The sequence below is a fragment of the Oncorhynchus mykiss genome, chromosome 7, assembly GCF_057628025.1.
Source record: "Oncorhynchus mykiss isolate SJ-2025 chromosome 7, ASM5762802v1, whole genome shotgun sequence".
Lineage (NCBI taxonomy): Eukaryota > Metazoa > Chordata > Actinopteri > Salmoniformes > Salmonidae > Oncorhynchus > Oncorhynchus mykiss.
In genome coordinates this window covers 73425702-73446829 of record NC_143028.1, presented here as the reverse complement: position 1 = coordinate 73446829, position 21128 = coordinate 73425702, and the positions used below count along the sequence as shown (strand labels likewise).

Here is a 21128-nt window from a genome sequence, read left to right as displayed (position 1 = left end):
ATTTCTCTGTTCATTGGCGTTACAACATGAATTTGTACATGAGGTAGAAGTTGCAACTTGAGTTTTGCCATCATCTGGAAGACGGTGTCCCTTTTTGGTCAGTGTCAGTGGAGGAAAGGGAGAGCAGAGGGATGTTGAGGGGCGGACCCGCAGTCTGCTGCTCTCTCATTCTGCTGAGACTGACCCTCAGTCTGCTGCTCTCTCCCTCCGCTGAGACTGACCCGCAGTCTGCTGCTCTCTCCCTCCGCTGAGACTGACCCGCAGTCTGCTGCTCTCTCCCTCCGCTGAGACTGACCCTCAGTCTGCTGCTCTCTCCCTCCGCTGAGACTGACCCGCAGTCTGCTGCTCTCTCCCTCCGCTGAGACTGACCCGCAGTCTGCTGCTCTCTCCCTCCGCTGAGACTGACCCTCAGTCTGCTGCTCTCTCCCTCCGCTGAGACTGACCCGCAGTCTGCTGCTCTCTCCCTCCGCTGAGACTGACCATCAGATACACGCACCATCAGCCCAGTAAAATAAAAAACAAATTATTTAAATGTACGCTCACTCAGCTGTGCCTCACAAATAATACAACAACTCATCTATTATCGATGAGATCATATAGTCTACAGTAACTCAAACTTTGAAATATAATTTTAAATGGCAATTCATGCAAAGCCAATATGCAGTAATAATATGTTGGGCCTATAACCTACTGTACAACCATCATTGCTACAGTACTGTTTTTAATAGTTTAATGTTGCATAGGCTTACATTAAGTGAATAATATAAATATCTGACCAGTGAACCTCTGCTTTCATCTTAACTTCATCTTAACTTAAAAGGTCGGTGACCACTGGCTTAAAGGAACCTGCGTGGTCATTGTTTTTTACTCGCTTGTTGTACAGGGAACCTCACTAGTGTACACAACAATTAACCAAGTGAGATGAGAGAAAGGAGCATGATCAAGAGCTGCAGAGAGGAGGAGGAGCATGATGACGAGAGGAGCATCATTAAGAGAGGAGGAGCAGGATGAAGAGGAGGAGCATGATGAAGAGGGAAAAGTTTTGAGAGATGGAGTAATGCAGTGTAGAAAATTAAACATACAAAGGGAATAACATGACTGGAAGAGAAAAGCAGATGGCTCTAAAAACCTAAAAATGTAATTGTAGAATGGAGAGAAAGGGAGCCGTAGGGAGAGAAAGGGAGACGTTGGGAGAGAAAGGGAGCCGTTGGGAGAGAAAGGGAGCCGTTGGGAGAGAAAGGGAGCCGTTGGGAGAGAAAGGGAGCCGTAGGGAGAGAAAGGGAGCCGTAGGGAGAGAAAGGGAGCCGTAGGGAGAGAAAGGGAGACGTTGGGAGAGAAAGGGAGCCGTTGGGAGAGAAAGGGAGCCGTTGGAAAGGGAGCCGTAGGGGGAGAAAGGGAGACATAGGGGGAGAAAGGGAGACGTAGGGGGAGAAGTAGGGAGAGAAAGGGAGCCGTAGGGAGAGAAAGGGAGCCGTAGGGAGAGAAAGGGAGCCGTAGGGAGAGAAAGGGAACCGTAGGGAGAGAAAGGGAGACGTAGGGGGAGAAGTAGGGAGAGAAAGGGAGAAGTAGGGAGAGAAAGGGAGCCGTAGGGAGAGAAAGGGAGCCGTAGGGAGAGAAAGGGAGCCGTAGGGAGAGAAAGGGAGCCGTAGGGAGAGAAAGGGAACCGTAGGGAGAGAAAGGGAGCCGTAGGAAAGGGAGCCGTAGGGGGAGAAAGGGAGCCGTAGGGGGAGAAAGGGAGCCGTAGGGAGAGAAAGGGAGCCGTAGGGAGAGAAAGGGAGCCGTAGGGAGAGAAAGGGAGCCGTAGGGAGAGAAAGGGAGCCGTAGGGAGAGAAAGGGAGCCGTAGGAAAGGGAGCCGTAGGGGGAGAAAGGGAGCCGTAGGGGGAGAAAGGGAGACGTAGGGGGAGAAGTAGGGAGAGAAAGGGAGCCGTTGGGAGAGAAAGGGAGCCGTTGGGAGAGAAAGGGAGACGTAGGGAGAGAAAGGGAGCCGTAGGAAAGGGAGCCGTAGGGAGAGAAAGGGAGCCGTAGGGAGAGAAAGGGAGCCGTAGGGAGAGAAAGGGAGCCGTAGGGAGAGAAAGGGAGACGTAGGGGGAGAAGTAGGGAGAGAAAGGGAGCCGTAGGGAGAGAAAGAGAGCCGTAGGGAGAGAAAGGGAGCCGTAGGGAGAGAAAGGGAGCCGTTGGGAGAGAAAGGGAGCCGTAGGGAGAGAAAGGGAGCCGTAGGGAGAGAAAGGGAGCCGTAGGGAGAGAAAGGGAGCCGTAGGGAGAGAAAGGGAGCCGTTGGGAGAGAAAGGGAGCCGTAGGGAGAGAAAGGGAACCGTAGGGAGAGAAAGGGAACCGTAGGGAGAGAAAGGGAGACGTAGGGGGAGAAGTAGGGAGAGAAAGGGAGCCGTAGGGAGAGAAAGGGAGCCGTAGGGAGAGAAAGGGAGCCGTAGGGAGAGAAAGGGAACCGTAGGGAGAGAAAGGGAGACATAGGGGGAGAAGTAGGGAGAGAAAGGGAGCCGTAGGGAGAGAAAGGGAGCCGTAGGGAGAGAAAGGGAGCCGTAGGGAGAGAAAGGGAGCCGTAGGGAGAGAAAGGAAGTCGTAGGGAGAGGTTGGGAGCCGTAGCGAGAGAAAGGAAATCGTAGGGAGAGTTTGGGAGAGGAAGTGAGTGAAAGGGAGAGGAGACTTAGGGAGATAAATGGAGTCAAATGGAGACTAAGAAAGTGAGAGACAGAAAGGGATAGACTGTTAAAAGTCAGCAGGATAAGAAGTAAGGATGAGTTTTTACTATTAAAGTGTTATATTAAACCACCATAGAAGGCTTCAGCTGCAGAGGCGGAGAGAGGAAGAGTATGGAATGATATTAGAAGAGAACCAGAGGGAGCGGTAGAGAGGAGGAGACTGAGGGAGAGGTGGAGGATAATGTGTGAGAAGAGGATGAGATGGGGACGTGGAGACAGTAGGAGAAGAGGAGGATGAGATGGGGATGTGTAGACAGTAGAAGAAGAGGAAGATGAGATGGGGAGGTGAAGATAGTAGGAGAAGAGGATGATGATGGGGCGGCAGGGTAGCCTAGTGGTTAGAGAGTTGGACTAGGTTACCGAAAGGTTGCAAGTTCAAATCCCTGAGCTGACAAGGTACAAATCTGTCGTTCTGCCCCTGAACAGGCAGTTAACCCACTGTTCCTAGGCCGTCATTGAAAATAAGAATTGGTTCTTAACTGACTTGCCTAGTTAAATAAATGAGATGGGGAGGTAGAGACTGTTGGAGAAGAAGATGAGATGGGGAGGTGGAGACAGTTGGAGAAGAGGATGAGATGGGGAGGTGGAGACAGTAGTAGGAGAAGAGGATGAGATGTGGAGGTGGAGACAGTAGAAGAAGATGAGATCGGGAGGTGGAGACAGTTGGAGAAGAGGATGAGATGGGGAGGTGGAGACAGTAGTAGGAGAAGAGGAGGAGATGGGGAGGTGAAGACAGTAGTAGGTGAAGAGGATGAGATGGGGAGGTGGAGACAGTAGTAGGAGAAGAGGAGGAGATGGGGAGGTGGAGACGGTAGGAGAAGGGGAAGGGATGGGGAGGTGAAGACAGTAGTAGGAGAAGAGGAGGAGATGGGGAGGTGGAGACGGTAGGTGAAGAGAATGAGATGGGGAGGTGGAGACAGTAGGTGAAGAGGATGAGATGGGGAGGTGGAGACAGTAGGTGAAGAGGATGAGATGGGGAGTTGGAGACAGTAGAAGAGGAGGAGATGGGAGGTAGAGACAGTAGGAGAAGAGGAGCAGATGGGGAGTTGGAGACAGTAGGTGAAGAGGATGAGGTGGAGACAGTAGGTGAAGGGGATGAGATGGGTAGGTGAAGATAGTAGGAGAAGAGGAGGAGATGGGGAGGTGGAGACGATAGGTGAAGAGGATGAGATGGGGAGGTGAAGACAGTAGTAGGAGAAGAGGAGGAGATGGGAGGTGGAGACAGTAGTAGGAGAAGAGGAGGAGATGGGAGGTGGAGACAGTAGTAGGGGAAGAGGATGAGATGGGGAGGTGAATACAGTAGTAGGTGAAGAGGATGAGATGGGGAGGTGGAGACAGTAGGTGAAGAGGATGAGATGGGGAAGTGGAGACAGTAGGTGAAGGGGATGAGATGGGGAGGTGAAGATAGTAGGAGAAGAGGAGGAGATGGGGAGGTAGAGACGGTAGGTGAAGAGGATGAGATGGGGAGGTGGAGACGGTAGGTGAAGAGGATGAGATGGGGAAGTGGAGACAATAGGTGAAGAGGATGAGATGGGGAGGTGGAGACAGTAGGTGAAGAGTATGAGATGGGGAGGTGGTGACAGTAGAAGAAAAGGAGGATTGAGAGAAAGATGACAAAGTGAGAAAAGAGAAGGATGAGAGGGACTGAGAGAAAGCGAGAGCTGATGGGCGTAATGGAGGGGTGGGGGGGAGTGACTGAGAGGGCCTGTCGCCCGGTCACTGGCCCCACGCCCATCACTTTGCAGTGATCAGTCTCCCAGTCCGTCATCTGCCGCTTGCCAGCTGTCAGGGGGCCTGCTCTGGGCACGGCCACTGATGTGAAACCGCAGCCATGTTTAAGAATCAATCCACTGCCCTAAAATTTCACGAATGACTGCAGAGCTTGCTAATAGCTTTTGGGGTGAAAGAGATGCCTTGCGACTGTACTGTATCGGCTAGCTGGCTTGCCCCTGCTTGGAAGGTCTTTAATTGACACAGCGCTAATTAGCCCGGCTACTAGCAACGAGCTTCCACGACCTCTCTTGTGTGGCCAAGTTGCGATAGAGAACGAGACTTCCCTCTATCGTGCGCTTTCTCTCTCTCCAACTCATTAGGGTGTTATACTTTTTTTGGACCTCATTAAGAGTAAATGCATACGCACTTAATGAAATTCCCAGAGTGAGCTAGAAAAACAAGAATTTGGCAGTCTGGTTGCTGTTTTGAAATGCCAAGCGGTTTGGTTTGGAGTCAAGCAAATGTTTCGGTTAGAGAGCAACTTCAGAGCTGTACGTTCACCCAGAAAAGTTTTTGATACAAATGGTTTCTAATTAATCATATACGCACTGCCAAGCACACAGTTAAAATATCTCGAGTTAAGGGGGCAGGGTAAGCGTAGATAGGCAAAAAATGATTTAATCTGGGTTTTTCTCCCCAAGCCGTTTGCCTTTGAGGCGGAAAGGCATAAACAACGACTTTAACTTTGAAGTCAGCTCTTTAGCTAAAACATACGAGTCTAATTGGAGACATGAAAAATAATATTTTGGATCAATTAAAGTCGAGCAAAAAGACTTGCAAGGATATTTGGACGACTTTTGTTCAATATGGACGACGTAAATGATTCATTTTACCATATTAAATTGGATTTAATCTTTTCCTTTCATTGCATTTATTTTTCTCTTACTCTGTTTATTTCTAATTGAGTTTTTTCCCTCCTTAGATGTCAACGTTTTCCATTGGATCAAAAAGTCATGTTGAATTGTGACTTGAGTCATCTTTGCCTCTTCTTCCTCTAAATGTCACACGTCATAACCTTTTAACATCACAATAGTTCATAGATGCAAGACTGAGGGACAAACGGTAGTGCTGATAGTACTCAGTATTATACAAGACTGAAAACAAAGCTATCAGATCACAGCTTTTCACAACCAAATACATGACACAATCAAATGGAAAGCATCTAACAACGCAACTGTGCAGTCGGCTATGATGCCATGCATTTTATTCATGGTTGGGCTGTATATATCACAGAGTGGTATCTGATTATGTAAATATACCGTATGTTCACACTTCACAGATGTTGTACTTTGTATACAATATCTACAGGTATATATAATTGTGTTCTCCTTACACAACTTGGTCATTGTTATTCAAGGCCATGTTGGAATTTACATTTTAGAGTTCAATATGTGTTCAGGGAGAGTGTCTCATACCTACAATGCGATGCAAAACCCTGCCACAAAGCCCTGCCTCTAAACCCTGCCACAAAGCCCAGCCACAAAACCCTGCCTCTAAACCCTGCCTCTAAACCCTGCCACAAAGCCCTGCCACAAAACCCTGCCTCTAAACCCTGCCACAAAGCCCTGCCTCTAAGCCCTGCCACTAAACCCGGCCACAAAGCCCTGCCTCAAAACGTACCTCAAAACCCTGCCACAAAGCCCAGCCTCTCAACCCTGCCACAAAGCCCAGCCTCAAAACTCTGTCTCAAAACCGAGAGGCCTTTAAAACTATGCTTTCCTACTTCCTATTCTTTGGCTTCATTCACAGAGCTCAATTGCAAATACCAGGCACATTGTTCGTTTGACCTCAGTCTGAATTTGAATAATTTTACAGAAACAAAACAAAAAAATAGCTTGTAGGCATCGAGAAATATTGGAGAGCTTCACCCAGCTAGCACAAAGGCACAGTAGGTTAAACAACTGCTGTCCTGAAGCAGCTCGAAACAGCTTTCCTCGACTTCTTCCTCCCACTGGTGCTGCAATCTCTTCGCCTTGAGGTGGTGACACCACAGACACACTAAAATGTATTTTTTTCCCGTTCTTAAGGTTTCACAAAGCCCATTAATCACAACCTCTTCCTGCGATGCAGGCTCGCCGCAAAGCTATCTACTCCCACACACCGCAACACACCGCCTCTTATCTACTCCCATCACACCGCAACACACCGTCTCTTATCTACTCCCACACACCGCAACGCACCGCCTCTTATCTACTCCCACACACCGCAACACACCGCCTCTTATCTACTCCCACACACCGCAACACACCGCCTCTTATCTACTCCCATACACCGCAACGCACCGTCTCTTATCTACTCCCATCACACCGCAACACACCGCCTCTTATCTACTCCCACACACCGCAACGCACCGTCTCTTATCTACTCCCATCACTCCGCAACGCACCGCCTCTTATCTACTCCCACACACCGCAACGCACCGTCTCTTATCTACTCCCATCACACCGCAACACACCGCCTCTTATCTACTCCCATCACACCGCAACACACCGCCTCTTATCTACTCCCACACACCGCAACGCACCGCCTCTTATCTACTCCCACCTCGCCGCAACACACCGCCTCTTATCTACTCCCACACACCGCAACACACCGCCTCTTATCTACTCCCATCACACCGCAACACACCGCCTCTTATCTACTCCCATCACACCGCAACACACCGCCTCTTATCTACTACCATCACACTGCAACACACCGCCTCTTATCTACTCCCGCCACACCGCAACGCACCACCTCTTATCTACTCCCGCCACACCGCAAAGCACCGTCTCTTATCTACTCCCGCCACACCGCAACGCACCGCCTCTTATCTACTCCCACCACACCGCAAAGCACCGCCTCTTTTCTACTCCAGCCTCGACGCACTGCCTCTTATCTACTCCTGCAACACACCGCCTCTTATCTACTCCCGCAATGCACTGCCTCTTATCTACTCCCGCAACGCACTGCCTCTTATCTACTCCCGCCACACCGCAACGCACCGCCTCGTATCTACTCCCGCAACGCACTGCCTCTTATCTACTTCCGCAACGCACTGCCTCTTATCTACTTCTGCAACGCACTGCCTCTTATCTACTCCAGCCTCGCAGCAACGCACCGTCTCTTATCGCCTCGACGCAATGCACCGCCTCTTATCTACTCCCGCCACACCGCAACGCACCGCCTCTTATCTACTCCCATCACACCGCAACACACCGCCTCTTATCTACTCCCATCACACCGCAACACACCGCCTCTTATCTACTACCATCACACTGCAACACACCGCCTCTTATCTACTCCCGCCACACCGCAACGCACCACCTCTTATCTACTCCCGCCACACCGCAACGCACCGCCTCTTATCTACTCCCACCACACCGCAAAGCACCGCCTCTTTTCTACTCCAGCCTCGACGCACTGCCTCTTATCTACTCCTGCAACACACCGCCTCTTATCTACTCCCGCAATGCACTGCCTCTTATCTACTCCCGCAACGCACTGCCTCTTATCTACTCCCGCCACACCGCAACACACCGCCTCGTATCTACTCCCGCAACGCACTGCCTCTTATCTACTTCCGCAACGCACTGCCTCTTATCTACTTCTGCAACGCACTGCCTCTTATCTACTCCAGCCTCGCAGCAACGCACCGTCTCTTATCGCCTCGACGCAATGCACCGCCTCTTATCTACTCCCGCCACACCGCAACGCACCGCCTCTTATCTACTCCCATCACACCGCAACACACCGCCTCTTATCTACTCCCATCACACCGCAACACACCGCCTCTTATCTACTACCATCACACTGCAACACACCGCCTCTTATCTACTCCCGCCACACCGCAACGCACCACCTCTTATCTACTCCCGCCACACCGCAACGCACCGCCTCTTATCTACTCCCACCACACCGCAAAGCACCGCCTCTTTTCTACTCCAGCCTCGACGCACTGCCTCTTATCTACTCCTGCAACACACCGCCTCTTATCTACTCCCGCAATGCACTGCCTCTTATCTACTCCCGCAACGCACTGCCTCTTATCTACTCCCGCCACACCGCAACTCACCGCCTCGTATCTACTCCCGCAACGCACCGCCTCTTATCTACTTCCGCAACGCACTGCCTCTTATCTACTTCTGCAACGCACTGCCTCTTATCTACTCCAGCCTCGCAGCAACGCACCGTCTCTTATCGCCTCGACGCAATGCACCGCCTCTTATCTACTCCCGCCACACCGCAACGCACCGCCTCTTATCTACTCCCGCAACGCACTGCCTCGTATCTACTCCCGCAACGCACTGCCTCGTATCTACTCCCGCAACGCACTGCCTCGTATCTACTTCCGCAACGCACTGCCTCTTATCTACTTCTGCAACGCACTGCCTCATCTACTCCAGCCTCGCAGCAACGCACCGTCTCTTATCGCCTCGACGCAATGCACCGCCTCTTATCTACTCCAGCCTCGACGCACCGTCTCTTATCTACTCCCTCAACGCACCACCTTGCCGCAACGCACCTCCTCTTATCTACTTTCTTTGCAACGCCTCGCCGCAACGTACCGCCTCTTTACTACTCCCGCCTCTCTCAGCAGTGTTTGTTTGAGGCATTAGGGGGCTGTTGCCGTGATGGATTGAATTAATGCTTTTATCCAATTAGTGTTCCCTCATGCAATTAATCAGCTGGCCGGGGTTAGGGCCGCTTGGTTGGCCGGACTAAAGCAGACAGATGCTAGTGGCCTGGCTCATGAAGAAGAACCATCCCTCTCTTTCTCTCTTCCCTCTATTCTACAGCATCCTCCCCTCCACACACCTGGCGCTCCCTGCCCTCGTACAGTACTGCGCCATCGCTCTTAGAGCACATTGTTCGGGTTTCTTGTCGAGCACAACAACAGACCAGCTGAAAACAGTTCACTCCAGATAATCCGAAGAAAAACAAACACATTTTCATTATTGTGGCTCGAGTTGTGAAGAGCTAATAAAAAGATAAATGAGTTCAGGCTTGAACACGTTTTGTTTGCAGTGCGCGTTTGGAAAATGTATACAATTTCATATACTGTGTGATGAAATACCCTGCAGTGTTAAAGCCCAACCAGTGATGGATTCCGTCTCTGTTCTACAGGAAAATGTGATGGTAACCTATGCTATTCTTTTTGGTCTTTTGCAGGTTTTGCCACTACTCTCAGCACTTTATGGGGGGTCCTCTCACTGCCTGAATCATCCAGAAGAATAATGGACAAAATAAGATCTGAGCCAATGGAGTCTCCTGAAGGATACTGTTCTCTAATACGGGAATGAAGTGACAAGAGATGGCAGCTGGACCATACACACAACCCTAGGATCCTGGATCTGGAGAGAACCTTTGTACCTGAGGACCCGAGTATCAGAATGATCCACTTTTCTTTGAAATCCATTGCTAATGAGTTTGAAAATAGAGAACAAAGATATTGAGAAAGATAACTAAGCATTTGAGTGAGAATCAGTTCCAATAGTTTGGAGATAGCCTTGGGTATCTCACTATGGGTTTCTGTAAGATTTGAACCTTGTCATACCAGGTAAAACCCACATTGTCCTTGACAATTATACAAATGCCATTTCAGTGGTTATCGGTCCCATGATCTTCTCAAAGGACCCTATCCATTAAATGATTTCCCAAATTAATGTATTATTAATGTATTGGAATCAAGCAAATTTCCACGTATGGATTGAAAGTGTCAATTTTAATTCTTAGAGAGTTTAAAAAAAATCGATGTCAGGCCCACTCCCTTCACCACAATACTTGTGGTAAAGATTGAAAGATTGAAGCTGCCTTAGAACATATGGGAAAGTTTGTCTTGGAAATCTTGAATGCAGTTTTCACTTGCACAGTAACAAAACACATCTCTGTTACCCGAATGAATTTGATACCAGTGTAGACGAACAGGTGAGATAAGTCAGGGAAAAACCAGATGGAGAAGATTACATGGGAAAGATAAGGACGGTTCAAAATGATTTGTCAAGTTTCTTCTGCACAGAAAAAAAACCTTCTGTAGCCTGTCCAAAGTCATGATGTGCCATGGCATGCCCTGCGTCCTGAGTTGGAACTATTTAAGACAATAGAACTATTTAAGACAATAGAATACTTAAGAATCTTGTGGATTAATCAAGTGTCCTAGAACAGAGATTTTGGTTGGCCTCTGGCTTTCATTTCTTCAACATTGCCGGTTTGAGGACTCTTTTCACCTCTTTGGAAATCCCCGTCACATGTAGAGCCAAGCAGGATTTTCCAAAATGGCTCCCTCTTGGAGACTGGGAGCATATAGCCTGTTGACGGCCCTTTGGCTTTTGCATTGCTGTAGTTGTGGATGGTCGGAGAGGACTAGTGGCATGGCCAAGGGAGAAACTAAGGAGCAGGAGCTCATGTCCCATGAACGAGTGAAGAGGGGATGGGTGTGGAACCAGTTCTTTGTGGTGGAGGAGTACACAGGCACAGAACCTCTCTATGTTGGAAAGGTAAGACTTTGAGAGTTTTTTGTGTGTTTAGGGGAAGAACACTAACATTACAGTTTAAGTTTTTTGCTCTAGACATGATTCATGTCTTACGTGTGAGTTGATTGTGATTTGATTTGTATGACAAGTTAGGATTGGAAAGGATAAGACGTGCTGTGCTATCAAATCCGATGGAATTTTTATGCCAACTGCAAAAGAAATAGGGATGGTTCTTGTATACATTTTACTGCATACTCATGTCTGTCTGAATTCAGTCATTTGCAATTGAATTTCGTATTTTGAACTCTGATCTAAATGGTTCTTCTTATAAAGGCAGTGTTAGAATCCCTCTGTCTGCATCTGTATTATTTCTCTTAGGGGACAGCAGTCTATCTCTTCAGCCAGGATCCATTATGGGACTTAGTCAGACTTAGAGAGAGAATGAGAAGAGGAGAGAGGGGGGGGGGGGGGTGGCGGAGTGAAGATGGAGAAACAGATGGATAGGCAGGCAGACAGACAGACAAACCGACCGAGCAAAGATGAGCTCAAAAGAACGAGCTGGAAGGAGAGAGAGAAATGGGGAAAAAAGAGGAGGAGAGAAGGGGGGGAAAGAGGGGGAGAGAAGGGGTGGAAAAGGGGGAAGAGAAGGGGCAGAAAATAGGTGGAGAGAAGGGAGGAGAAGGGTGGAAAAGAGGGGGAGATGAGGGGGATAGAGCAAGGGGGGAAAAGAGAGGGAGCGAGAGAAAAGGGAAAAATAGGGGGAGAGGGAGAAAGGGAAAATAGGGGGAGAGGGAGAGCGACAAAGGATTCATGCATTTTAAAATCATTCATTGCTGGAGAGTGTGGTGAGGCAAGCAAGGTGCTGATATATAAATGTGGTCGAGGCATAGCAGGCTGGAAAGAAAGAGCAATTATTTTATTAATAAAATTACCCAGAATTATTGCTCTCCATGAAGCACAAGCCAGGACTATTAATAGTCACTGGGTGGTGGTGTTGCCGGACTCAACCATCGCTAAGGATATCAAGTACTTTAATTAGAGCCATCTAGTATTAAATATGGCCAGCGTGCCTTTTATCAGCACTGGTCATTTACAACACATTTTTTTCTGACTTCTTCTTCATCCAACTCAGCAAAGATGCCAAGGCTGTCCTACTCTGGCCATTCATTTGCTAATGAAATATGTTTTTCACTAAATGGTCACTCACATCGCAATAACCTGGCAGCTTCGTTCGATACATTTGGGTAATGAAATTCCTTAGTCTTCTATGATTTGAGAACCCCCCTGCTTCCTATTTCCACACTGGTTTTCTGGAGGTAGCTTACTACTGTATACCACATCTAATATTGAGATACAAGATGCACTCGTGACTCCATTGACATGCAGGGAGATGCACTTACACTGAAAAAAAAATTATCCAGCAGATTGAAAAAAATCCAATCCAAAGCATCACTTTCCATAGATCTATTGTTGATGGAAAGAAAATAAGACTATGTTCCTCAGCTTTTTCTCTCTCTCTCAATTCACTCCAAGGCCTCCTTTTGAAATTCATACATCGTGTACTGTGTATATTTTGTGTTGCTGCGCATCTCTTCTGACCCTTAACATTTATTTCTCTTAAGTTCATGAATCAAATGCTGAAAGCTTTATTTATCCCGTTCACAGTACTTACAGTGCCTTCAGAAAGTATTCACACCCCTTGACCTTTTTACACATGTTGTTGTTACAGCCTGAATTTAACATTGATTACATTTAGATGTTGTGTCACTGTTTTACACACAATAACCCATATTGTGGAATTCTGTAGTTTTTTTATGTTTAGAAATGAATCTAAAATTAAAAGCTGCATTCAACCCCTTTGTTATGGCAACACTAAATAAGTTCTGGAGTAAAAATGTGCTTAATGAGTCACATAATAAGTTGCATGGACTTTGAATGACTACATCATTTCTGTACCCCACACACATAATTATCTGTAAGGTCCCTCAGTCGAGCAGTGGATTTAAAGCACAGGTTCAACCACAAAGACCAGGGAGGCTTTCCAATGTTTTTTAAAGAAGGACACCGATTGATAGATGGGTGAAGAAAACAGACATTGAATATCCCTTTGAGCATGGTGAAGTTATTAATTACACGTTGATCACTACAAAGATACAGGTGTCCTTCAGAACTGTTTCCTTGTCTTGATGTTTGTATGTATTTTTTGTTGTTGTATCTCTCTGCATTGTTGGGAAGGACCCATAAGTAAAGCAATCTTACTGTTAGTCTACACCTGTTTACAAAGCATGTGACAATTTGAAACCACTCATGGCTTTCACCATGAGGCCCAAGGAGATTTTAAAACAATTACGACGTTTAAAGGCTGTGATAGGACATAACTGAGGATGAATCAACAACATTGTAGTTACTCCACAATACTTACATAAATGAGTGAAAAAAAGAAAGCCTGTACAGAATACAAATATCTCAAAACATGCATCCTGTTTGCAATAAGGCACTAAAGTAAAACTGGAAAAAAAATTATAGAATACAAAGTGTTATGTTTGGGGCAAATCCAATACAACACATCACTGAGTACCACTCTTCATATTTTCAAGCATGGTGGTAGCTTCATCACGTTATGGTTATGCTTTTCATCTGCAAGGACTAGGGAGTTTTTTGTTGTTGATAAAAATAAACAGACTAGAGATAACTAAGCCTAGGCAAAATCATAGAGGAAAACTTTGTTTAGTCTGCTTTCCAACAGACACTGGGAGACAAATTCACCTTTCAGCAGGTCAATTACCTAAAACACAGGGGCAAATGTACGCTGGAGTTGCTTACCAAGATGACATTGAATGTTCCTGAGTGGCCTAGTTACAAATTTTACTTAAGTAGTCTTGACACTCTATGGCATGACATGACAATGAATGTATAGCAACCAACTTGATAGAGCTTGAATATTTTTTTTAATGAATAATGGGCAAATATTCTACAATCCAGGTGTGTAAAGCTCTTTAGACTTACCCATAAAGACTCACAGCTGTAATCACTGCCAAAGGTAATTCTAACATGTATTGACTCAAGGGGTTGAATACTTATCTAATTAATATATATTAGTATTTTATTTTCCATACTTTGACAGAGTATTTTGTGTCGATCGTTGACCTAAAAATGACAATTAAATCAATTTTAATTCCACTTTGTAACACAACAAAATGTGGAAAACGTAAAAGGGTGTGAATACTTTCTGAAGGCCCTGTACTTGCCCCTCTCCTGTTTTAAGACTTGATGGTGGTTCAGTCAAAACTCCTGTACAGTAATATGCATGGATCCACTTTTCTTATTGTACTCCATGTGAATACAGAATCCATCTAGGCTAGTGAAATTACAGTAAAGGAAACTAAGCTATTCACTGGGGTGAAACGTTACCTAATAGGGTTATCACAATATACATTTTCCATTGCAACAAAGAAGGAAACACAAAGCAGATGGTCTTTAAAAAACCTTCTATGGTCTTTAAAAACCTGCAGTATGCTAAACATTGAGTTATATAGCTTGTTAAAAAACGAATGTGACTCTGGATGACAACAGAAGGCTGTAATATATTTTCTAAAGAAATGAAGCCGTTTTGTTTCCTTGACACGATACTTCTGAGTGTCGCAATACTGGTGTCGGGACAAATCTATTACAGGTTGAAACAGAAAGGTGTTCCAAGGTTTCCATTCAGATTCATCTATAGCAGAGATATGAAAGTGGTTATTCCATCTCAAGAGCCTTTTAAGAAGTTCAATGTTGACGCTGAACCACATTCAGGAGCTAGAAGCTTACAGCCATGGACAGAATGACATTCTTGTTCTGTGGTTACAGCTACTCACAACTTCTAATGATACATGTGAACTCGTAGAACCCATTGTCAGTTAGAGGCATTCGGATACAATCTGAACCGAAGGTCTAGATTCTTAGAATATGGAACCTATTGTTTAAGGGGGGAAATTAAATTCATACTTTTACACCCTTATTGTAGTAACTACTTGTCAGTTTGTTAATTAGATATAGTAAAGCAGGGTTCTAACCATTATAAACTAGCAGGTTTAAAGACATTATAAACCAAGAGAGTATTGCATTTACTCTACTGTATATGCTTGGTTGATTGATTGACTGAATGATTCATTCATTCATTTTATTTCAGTGTCATACAACATTTGGTGCCCAGCTCATAAGAGCTTACAAGACACTAATCATTAAACATGTGTGCAAAAAAATAATTACATTTTACATTTTAAATGTATAGATCATAGTGTTAGAGCATACTGTTTGGTGACACAACCTTTGTCTCAAGCTGTATTCGTTTGTTTCATTGCAGATACAAGATGTCTTAGACTCAGTTAAAGCCACACTCTGTGAGATGTGCATACCACCAAACAGTGGGCCACCAACAAAAAACGTAAGCAATCGAGCAAATGCATCCCATGACATTTTCACATGGACTTGTGATTTCCATGATATATCTGTAGTGATATATCTGTAGTGATCAAGGAATAACTTCAATGTTTAAGCATTTAGTCTAAATCCTGTCTAAGCTACATGGAATTGTTTATTTAATTTTTTTATTTTAAGACTTCTTGAAGTATAAAAATATAAAACATTTAAAAGTTTCCCCTTAAACCACTCGAGTATTGCTTTAGTAGTATGCTTGGGGTCATTGTCCTGCTGGTAGGTGAACCCCCGCCCCAGTCTCAAATCTCTGGAAGACTGAAACAGTTTTCCCTCAAGAATTTCCCTGTATTTAGTCCCATCCATCATTCCTTCAATTCTGACCAGTTTCCCAGTCCCTGCCGATTAAAAACATCTCCACAGCATGATGCTGCCACCACCATGCTTCACTGTGGGGATGGTGTTCTCGGAGAGATGAGAGGTGTTGGGTTTGCGCCAGACATTGCGTTTTCCTTGATGGTCAAAAAGCTCAATTTTAGTCTCATCTGACCAGAGTACCTTCTTCCATATGTTTGGGGAGTCTCCCACATGTCTTTTGGTGAACACCAAATGTGTTTGCTTATTTTCTTCTTTAAGCATTGGCTTTTTCTTGCCACGCTTCCGTAAAGCCCAGCTCTGTGGAGTGTACGACTTAAAGTGGTCCTATGAACAGATACTCCAATCTCCACCATGGAGCTTTGCAGCTCCTTCAGGGTTATCTTTCATCTCTTTGTTGCCTCTCTGATTAATGTCCTCCTTGCCCGGTCCGTAAGTTTTGGTGGGTGGCCCTCTCTTGGCTGGTTTGTTGTGGTGCCATATTCTTTCCACATTTTTTTTTATAATGGATTTAATGGTACTCTGTGGGATGTTCAAAGTTTCAGATTTTTCTTTTTATAACCCAACCCTGATCTGTACTTCTCCACAACTTTGTCCCTGATCTGTTTGGAGAGCTCCTTGGTCTTCATGGTGCAGCTTGCTTGGTGGTGCTGCTTGCTTAGTTGTGTTGCAGACTCTGGGGCCTATCAGAACAGGTATAAACAGTTGAAATCCAAAGTTTACATACACCTTAGCCAAATACATTTAAACTCAGTTTTTTACCATTCCTGACACTTAATCCTAGTAAAAATTGCCTGTCTTGGGTCAGTTAGGATCACCACTTACTTTTAAGAATGTGAAATGTCAGAATAATAGTAGAGAGAATGATTTACTTCAGCTTTTATTATAATGGATTTAATGGAGCTCTTTGGGGTGTTCAAAGTTTTGGAATTTTTTTCGTAACCCAACCCTGATTTGTACTCCTCCACAACTTTGTCCCTGACCTGTTTGGAGAGCTCCTTGTTCTTCATGGTGCCGCTTGCTTGGTGGTGTTGCAGACTCTGGGGCTTTTCAGAACAGGTGTATTTATACTGAGATCATGTGACAGATCATGTGACACTTAGATTTCACACAGGTGGACTTTATTTAACTAATTGTGTGACTTCTCAAGGTAATTTGTTGCACCAGATCTTATTTAGGAGCTTCATAGCAAAGGGTGAATACATATGCACGCAGCACCTCTCCTTTTTCTATTTTCTGTATGTTCATTACATGAAATCCAAATAGAAATCAGTTTAAATTACAGGTTATAATGCAACAAAATAGGGAAAACTCCAAGGGGAATGAATACTTTTGCAAGGCACTGTATTTTTAATCTTTGTGCTATTAGCCCATACAAACACATCGGATAACAGATGCACTACATAGAACAACAGATAGTCCCCCCCAAAAAAAATCTAAATGAAGTTTGTTCTGAAGTGTCTGTCCTATATCTGATATAAGAAAGATCAGGAAACATATATATTTTTTGTACATGTATTTAACCCCTTATTTTTGTCGCTAAACATTCTCCATTTATACTTCCATAACTTTTTTGGACTGGTACCGGGTGACCTTCAGACAAGTCTTGTGAGGCCTGTGGGCGTCCGAAAACAAAACTACTGACATGGACGTGTTCGTGGGAGTCTCATCTTTCCATAATAGTTTATGCCAAAGTGTCCGGACACTACAGACCATTTTGTGAGAAGGCCGTCTCATGGTCTGACAAACAGCGCTCTAGCTCTGTCGCCTTTCACTGCAGATGTTGTTGTGTTAAATACAGTAGACAGATGCGGATGTGTTAAATACAGTAGACAGATGCGGATGTGTTAAATACAGTAGACAGATGTGGATGTGTTAAATACAGTAGACAGATGAGGACGTGTTAAATACAGTAGACAGATGCGGATGTGTTAAATACAGTAGACAGATGCGGATGTGTTAAATACAGTAGACAGATGCGGATGTGTTAAATACAGTAGACAGATGCGGATGTGTTAAATACAGTAGACAGATGTGGACAGATGTAGACAGATGTGGATGTGTTAAATACAGTAGACAGATGTGGATGTGTTAAATACAGTAGACAGATGCGGATGTGTTAAATACAGTAGACAGATGCGGATGTGTTAAATACAGTAGACAGATGTGGACAGATGTAGACAGATGTGGATGTGTTAAATACAGTAGACAGATGCGGATGTGTTAAATACAGTAGACAGATGCGGATGTGTTAAATACAGTAGACAGATGTGGATGTGTTAAATACAGTAGACAGATGAGGACGTGTTAAATACAGTAGACAGATGCGGATGTGTTAAATACAGTAGACAGATGCGGATGTGTTAAATACAGTAGACAGATGCGGATGTGTTAAATACAGTAGACAGATGCGGATGTGTTAAATACAGACAGATGCGGATGTGTTAAATACAGTAGACAGATGCGGATGTGTTAAATACAGTAGACAGATGTGGACAGATGTAGACAGATGTGGATGTGTTAAATACAGTAGACAGATGTGGATGTGTTAAATACAGTAGACAGATGTGGATGTGTTAAATACAGTAGACAGATGCGGATGTGTTAAATACAGTAGACAGTAGACAGATGTGGATGTGTTAAATACAGTAGACAGTAGACAGATGTGGATGTGTTAAATACAGTAGACAGTAGACAGATGCGGATGTGTTAAATACAGTAGACAGTAGACAGATGTGGATGTGTTAAATACAGTAGACAGATGTGGATGTGTTAAATACAGTAGACAGATGCGGATGTGTTAAATACAGTAGACAGTAGACAGATGCGGATGTGTTAAATACAGTAGACAGTAGACAGATGTGGATGTGTTAAATACAGTAGACAGATGTGGATGTGTTAAATACAGTAGACAGATGCGGATGTGTTAAATACAGTAGACAGTAGACAGATGTGGATGTGTTAAATACAGTAGACAGTAGACAGATGTGGATGTGTTAAATACAGTAGACAGTAGACAGATGTGGATGTGTTAAATACAGTAGACAGTAGACAAATGTGGATGTGTTAAATACAGTAGACAGTAGACAGATGTGTTAGCGTGGGCGCTAAATAGCGTTTCAATCAGTGACGTCACTTGCTCTGAGACCTTGAAGTAGTAGTTCCCCTTGCTCTGCAAGGGCCGCGGCTTTTGTGGAGCGATGGGTAACGACGCTTCGTAGGCGTCAGTTGTTGATGTGTGCAGAAGGTCCCTGGTTCGCGCCCGGGTATGGGCGAGGGGACGGTTTAAAATGATACTGTTACATAAATACAGTAGACAGATGTGGATGTGTTAAATACAGTAGACAGATGTGGATGTGGTAAAGTAAAGTAAAGAACTACTTTATTTCTAAGTTATTACTGCAACTCAAGTACTCTGTGTCATGACATGACATTTTTGAAAATCTCACAGACTGTGGCTTTACGTTTCATGTAATATTTATAGATTTACAGCACAATCAATGTGCTAAAACAATAACAACAATGAACAAATGGTTAAAATATGGGACAACTGTGAATGTCGTTTAGCTTTAGTCAGACTGACTACATGTAAACTGTTCATTGTTGTTATTGTTCATGGACTGTAATGCCTCTTTGATTGGCTGTGATGGTACAGTCATCTTTGACGACATGTGTAATCAGGATGTGTGTAGGAAGTGTTTGATCACATACATCTATTTCAATCATTTATTTTGGCATGAAGTTCCAAGCACATTTAAAACAATGTGGACTGGATGGAAAGGATTAGAATGTTAGAAGAACTGATCTTATATCAGGGAATAAAGTCTTGGGAAGATGTGAAGGAACAGGGTTACTTTTGCCTGGTTCATTTTTGCATTATTTCATGGCTCCTCTTTTTGCTTCATGTCATGCTATACATCTTGGATTTCACCTTATTGTTGGAACGTTGAAGCAGTCTGCTTATATCAGTTAGATTGAATGGGAACAGAAGTGATGTAGGCATCAGATACAGTGGATTTAGAATAGCTTCCAGATAGTGTTGATTAGAATAACTTCCAGATACGGTTGATTAGAATAACTTCCAGATACGGTTGATTAGAATAACTTAGAGATACGGTTGATTAGAATAACTTCCAGATACGGTTGATTAGAATAACTTCCTGATATGGTTGATTAGAATAACTTCCAGATACGGTTGATTAGAATAACTTCCAGATACGGTTGTTTAGAATAACTTCCAGATACGATTGATTAGAATAACTTCCAGATACGGTTGTTTAGAATAACTTTCAGATACGGTTGATTAGAATAACTTCCGATAGTGTTGATTTAGAATAACTTCCAGATACGGGTGATTAGAATAACTTCCAGATACGGGTGATTAGAATAACTTCCAGATATGGTTGATTAGAATAACTTCCATATAGTGTTGATTTAGAATAACTTCCAGATACGGTTGATTAGAATAACTTCCAGATACGGTTGATTAGAATAACTTCCTGATACGGTTGATTAGAATAACTTAGAGATACGGTTGTTTAGAATAACTTTCAGATACGGTTGGTTAGAATAACTTCCAGATAGTGTTGATTAGAATAACTTCCAGATACGGTTGATTAGAATAACTTCCAGATACGGTTGATTATAATAACTTCCAGATACGGTTGTTTAGAATAACTTTCAGATACGGTTGGTTAGAATAACTTCCGATAGTGTTGATTTAGAATAACTTCCTGATACGGTTGTTTAGAATAACTTCCAGATACGGTTGATTATAATAACTTCCAGATACGGTTGTTTAGAATAACTTCCAGATAGTGTTTTTAGAATAACTTCCAGATAGTGTTGATTAGAATAACTTCCAGATATGGTTGATGATAATAACTTCCAGATACGGTTGATTATAATAACTTCCAGATAGTGTTGATTTAGAATAACATCCAGATATGGTTGATTAGAATCAAATCAAATCAAATGTATTTCTATAGCCCTTCGTACACCAGCTGATATCTCAAAGTACTGTACAGAAACCCAGCCTAAAACCCCAAACAGCAAGCAATGCAGGTGCAGAAGCACGATGGCTAGGAAAAACTCCCTAGAAAGGCCAAAACCTAGGAAGAAACCTAGAGAGGAACCAGGCTATGTGGGGTGGCCAGTCCTCCCTTGGCTGTGCCGGGTGGAGATTATAACAGAACATGGCCAAGATGTTCAAATTTTCATAAAGGACCAGCATGGTCAAATAATAATAATCACAGGCAGAACAGTTGAAACTGGAGCAGCAGCACGGCCAGGTGGACTGGGGACAGCAAGGAGTCATCATGTCAGGTAGTCCTGAGGCATGGTCCTAGGGCTCAGGTCCTCCGAGAGAGAGAGAGAAAGAAAGAGAGAAAGAGA

General features: G+C 44.3%; 1 protein-coding gene across 5 annotated transcripts in view; it reads left to right on the top strand.

Annotated features, from left to right (window-relative positions):
- cdh22 (cadherin 22) overlaps nt 1–21128 on the top strand; it is a 252061-nt gene that overhangs the window by 91127 nt on the left and 139806 nt on the right. For 4 of the 5 annotated variants that reach the window (XM_090242334.1, XM_090242335.1, XM_036984156.2 and 1 more), the window contains one exon: nt 9643–10967. In XM_090242334.1, coding sequence (XP_090098460.1) covers nt 10746–10967 — 222 coding nt within the window. In that variant the 5' untranslated portion in view covers nt 9643–10745. Of the gene's footprint in view, nt 1–9642; nt 10968–15288; nt 15370–21128 lie in introns of all 5 variants that reach the window. The other variant, XM_090242337.1, reaches the window with a different exon arrangement.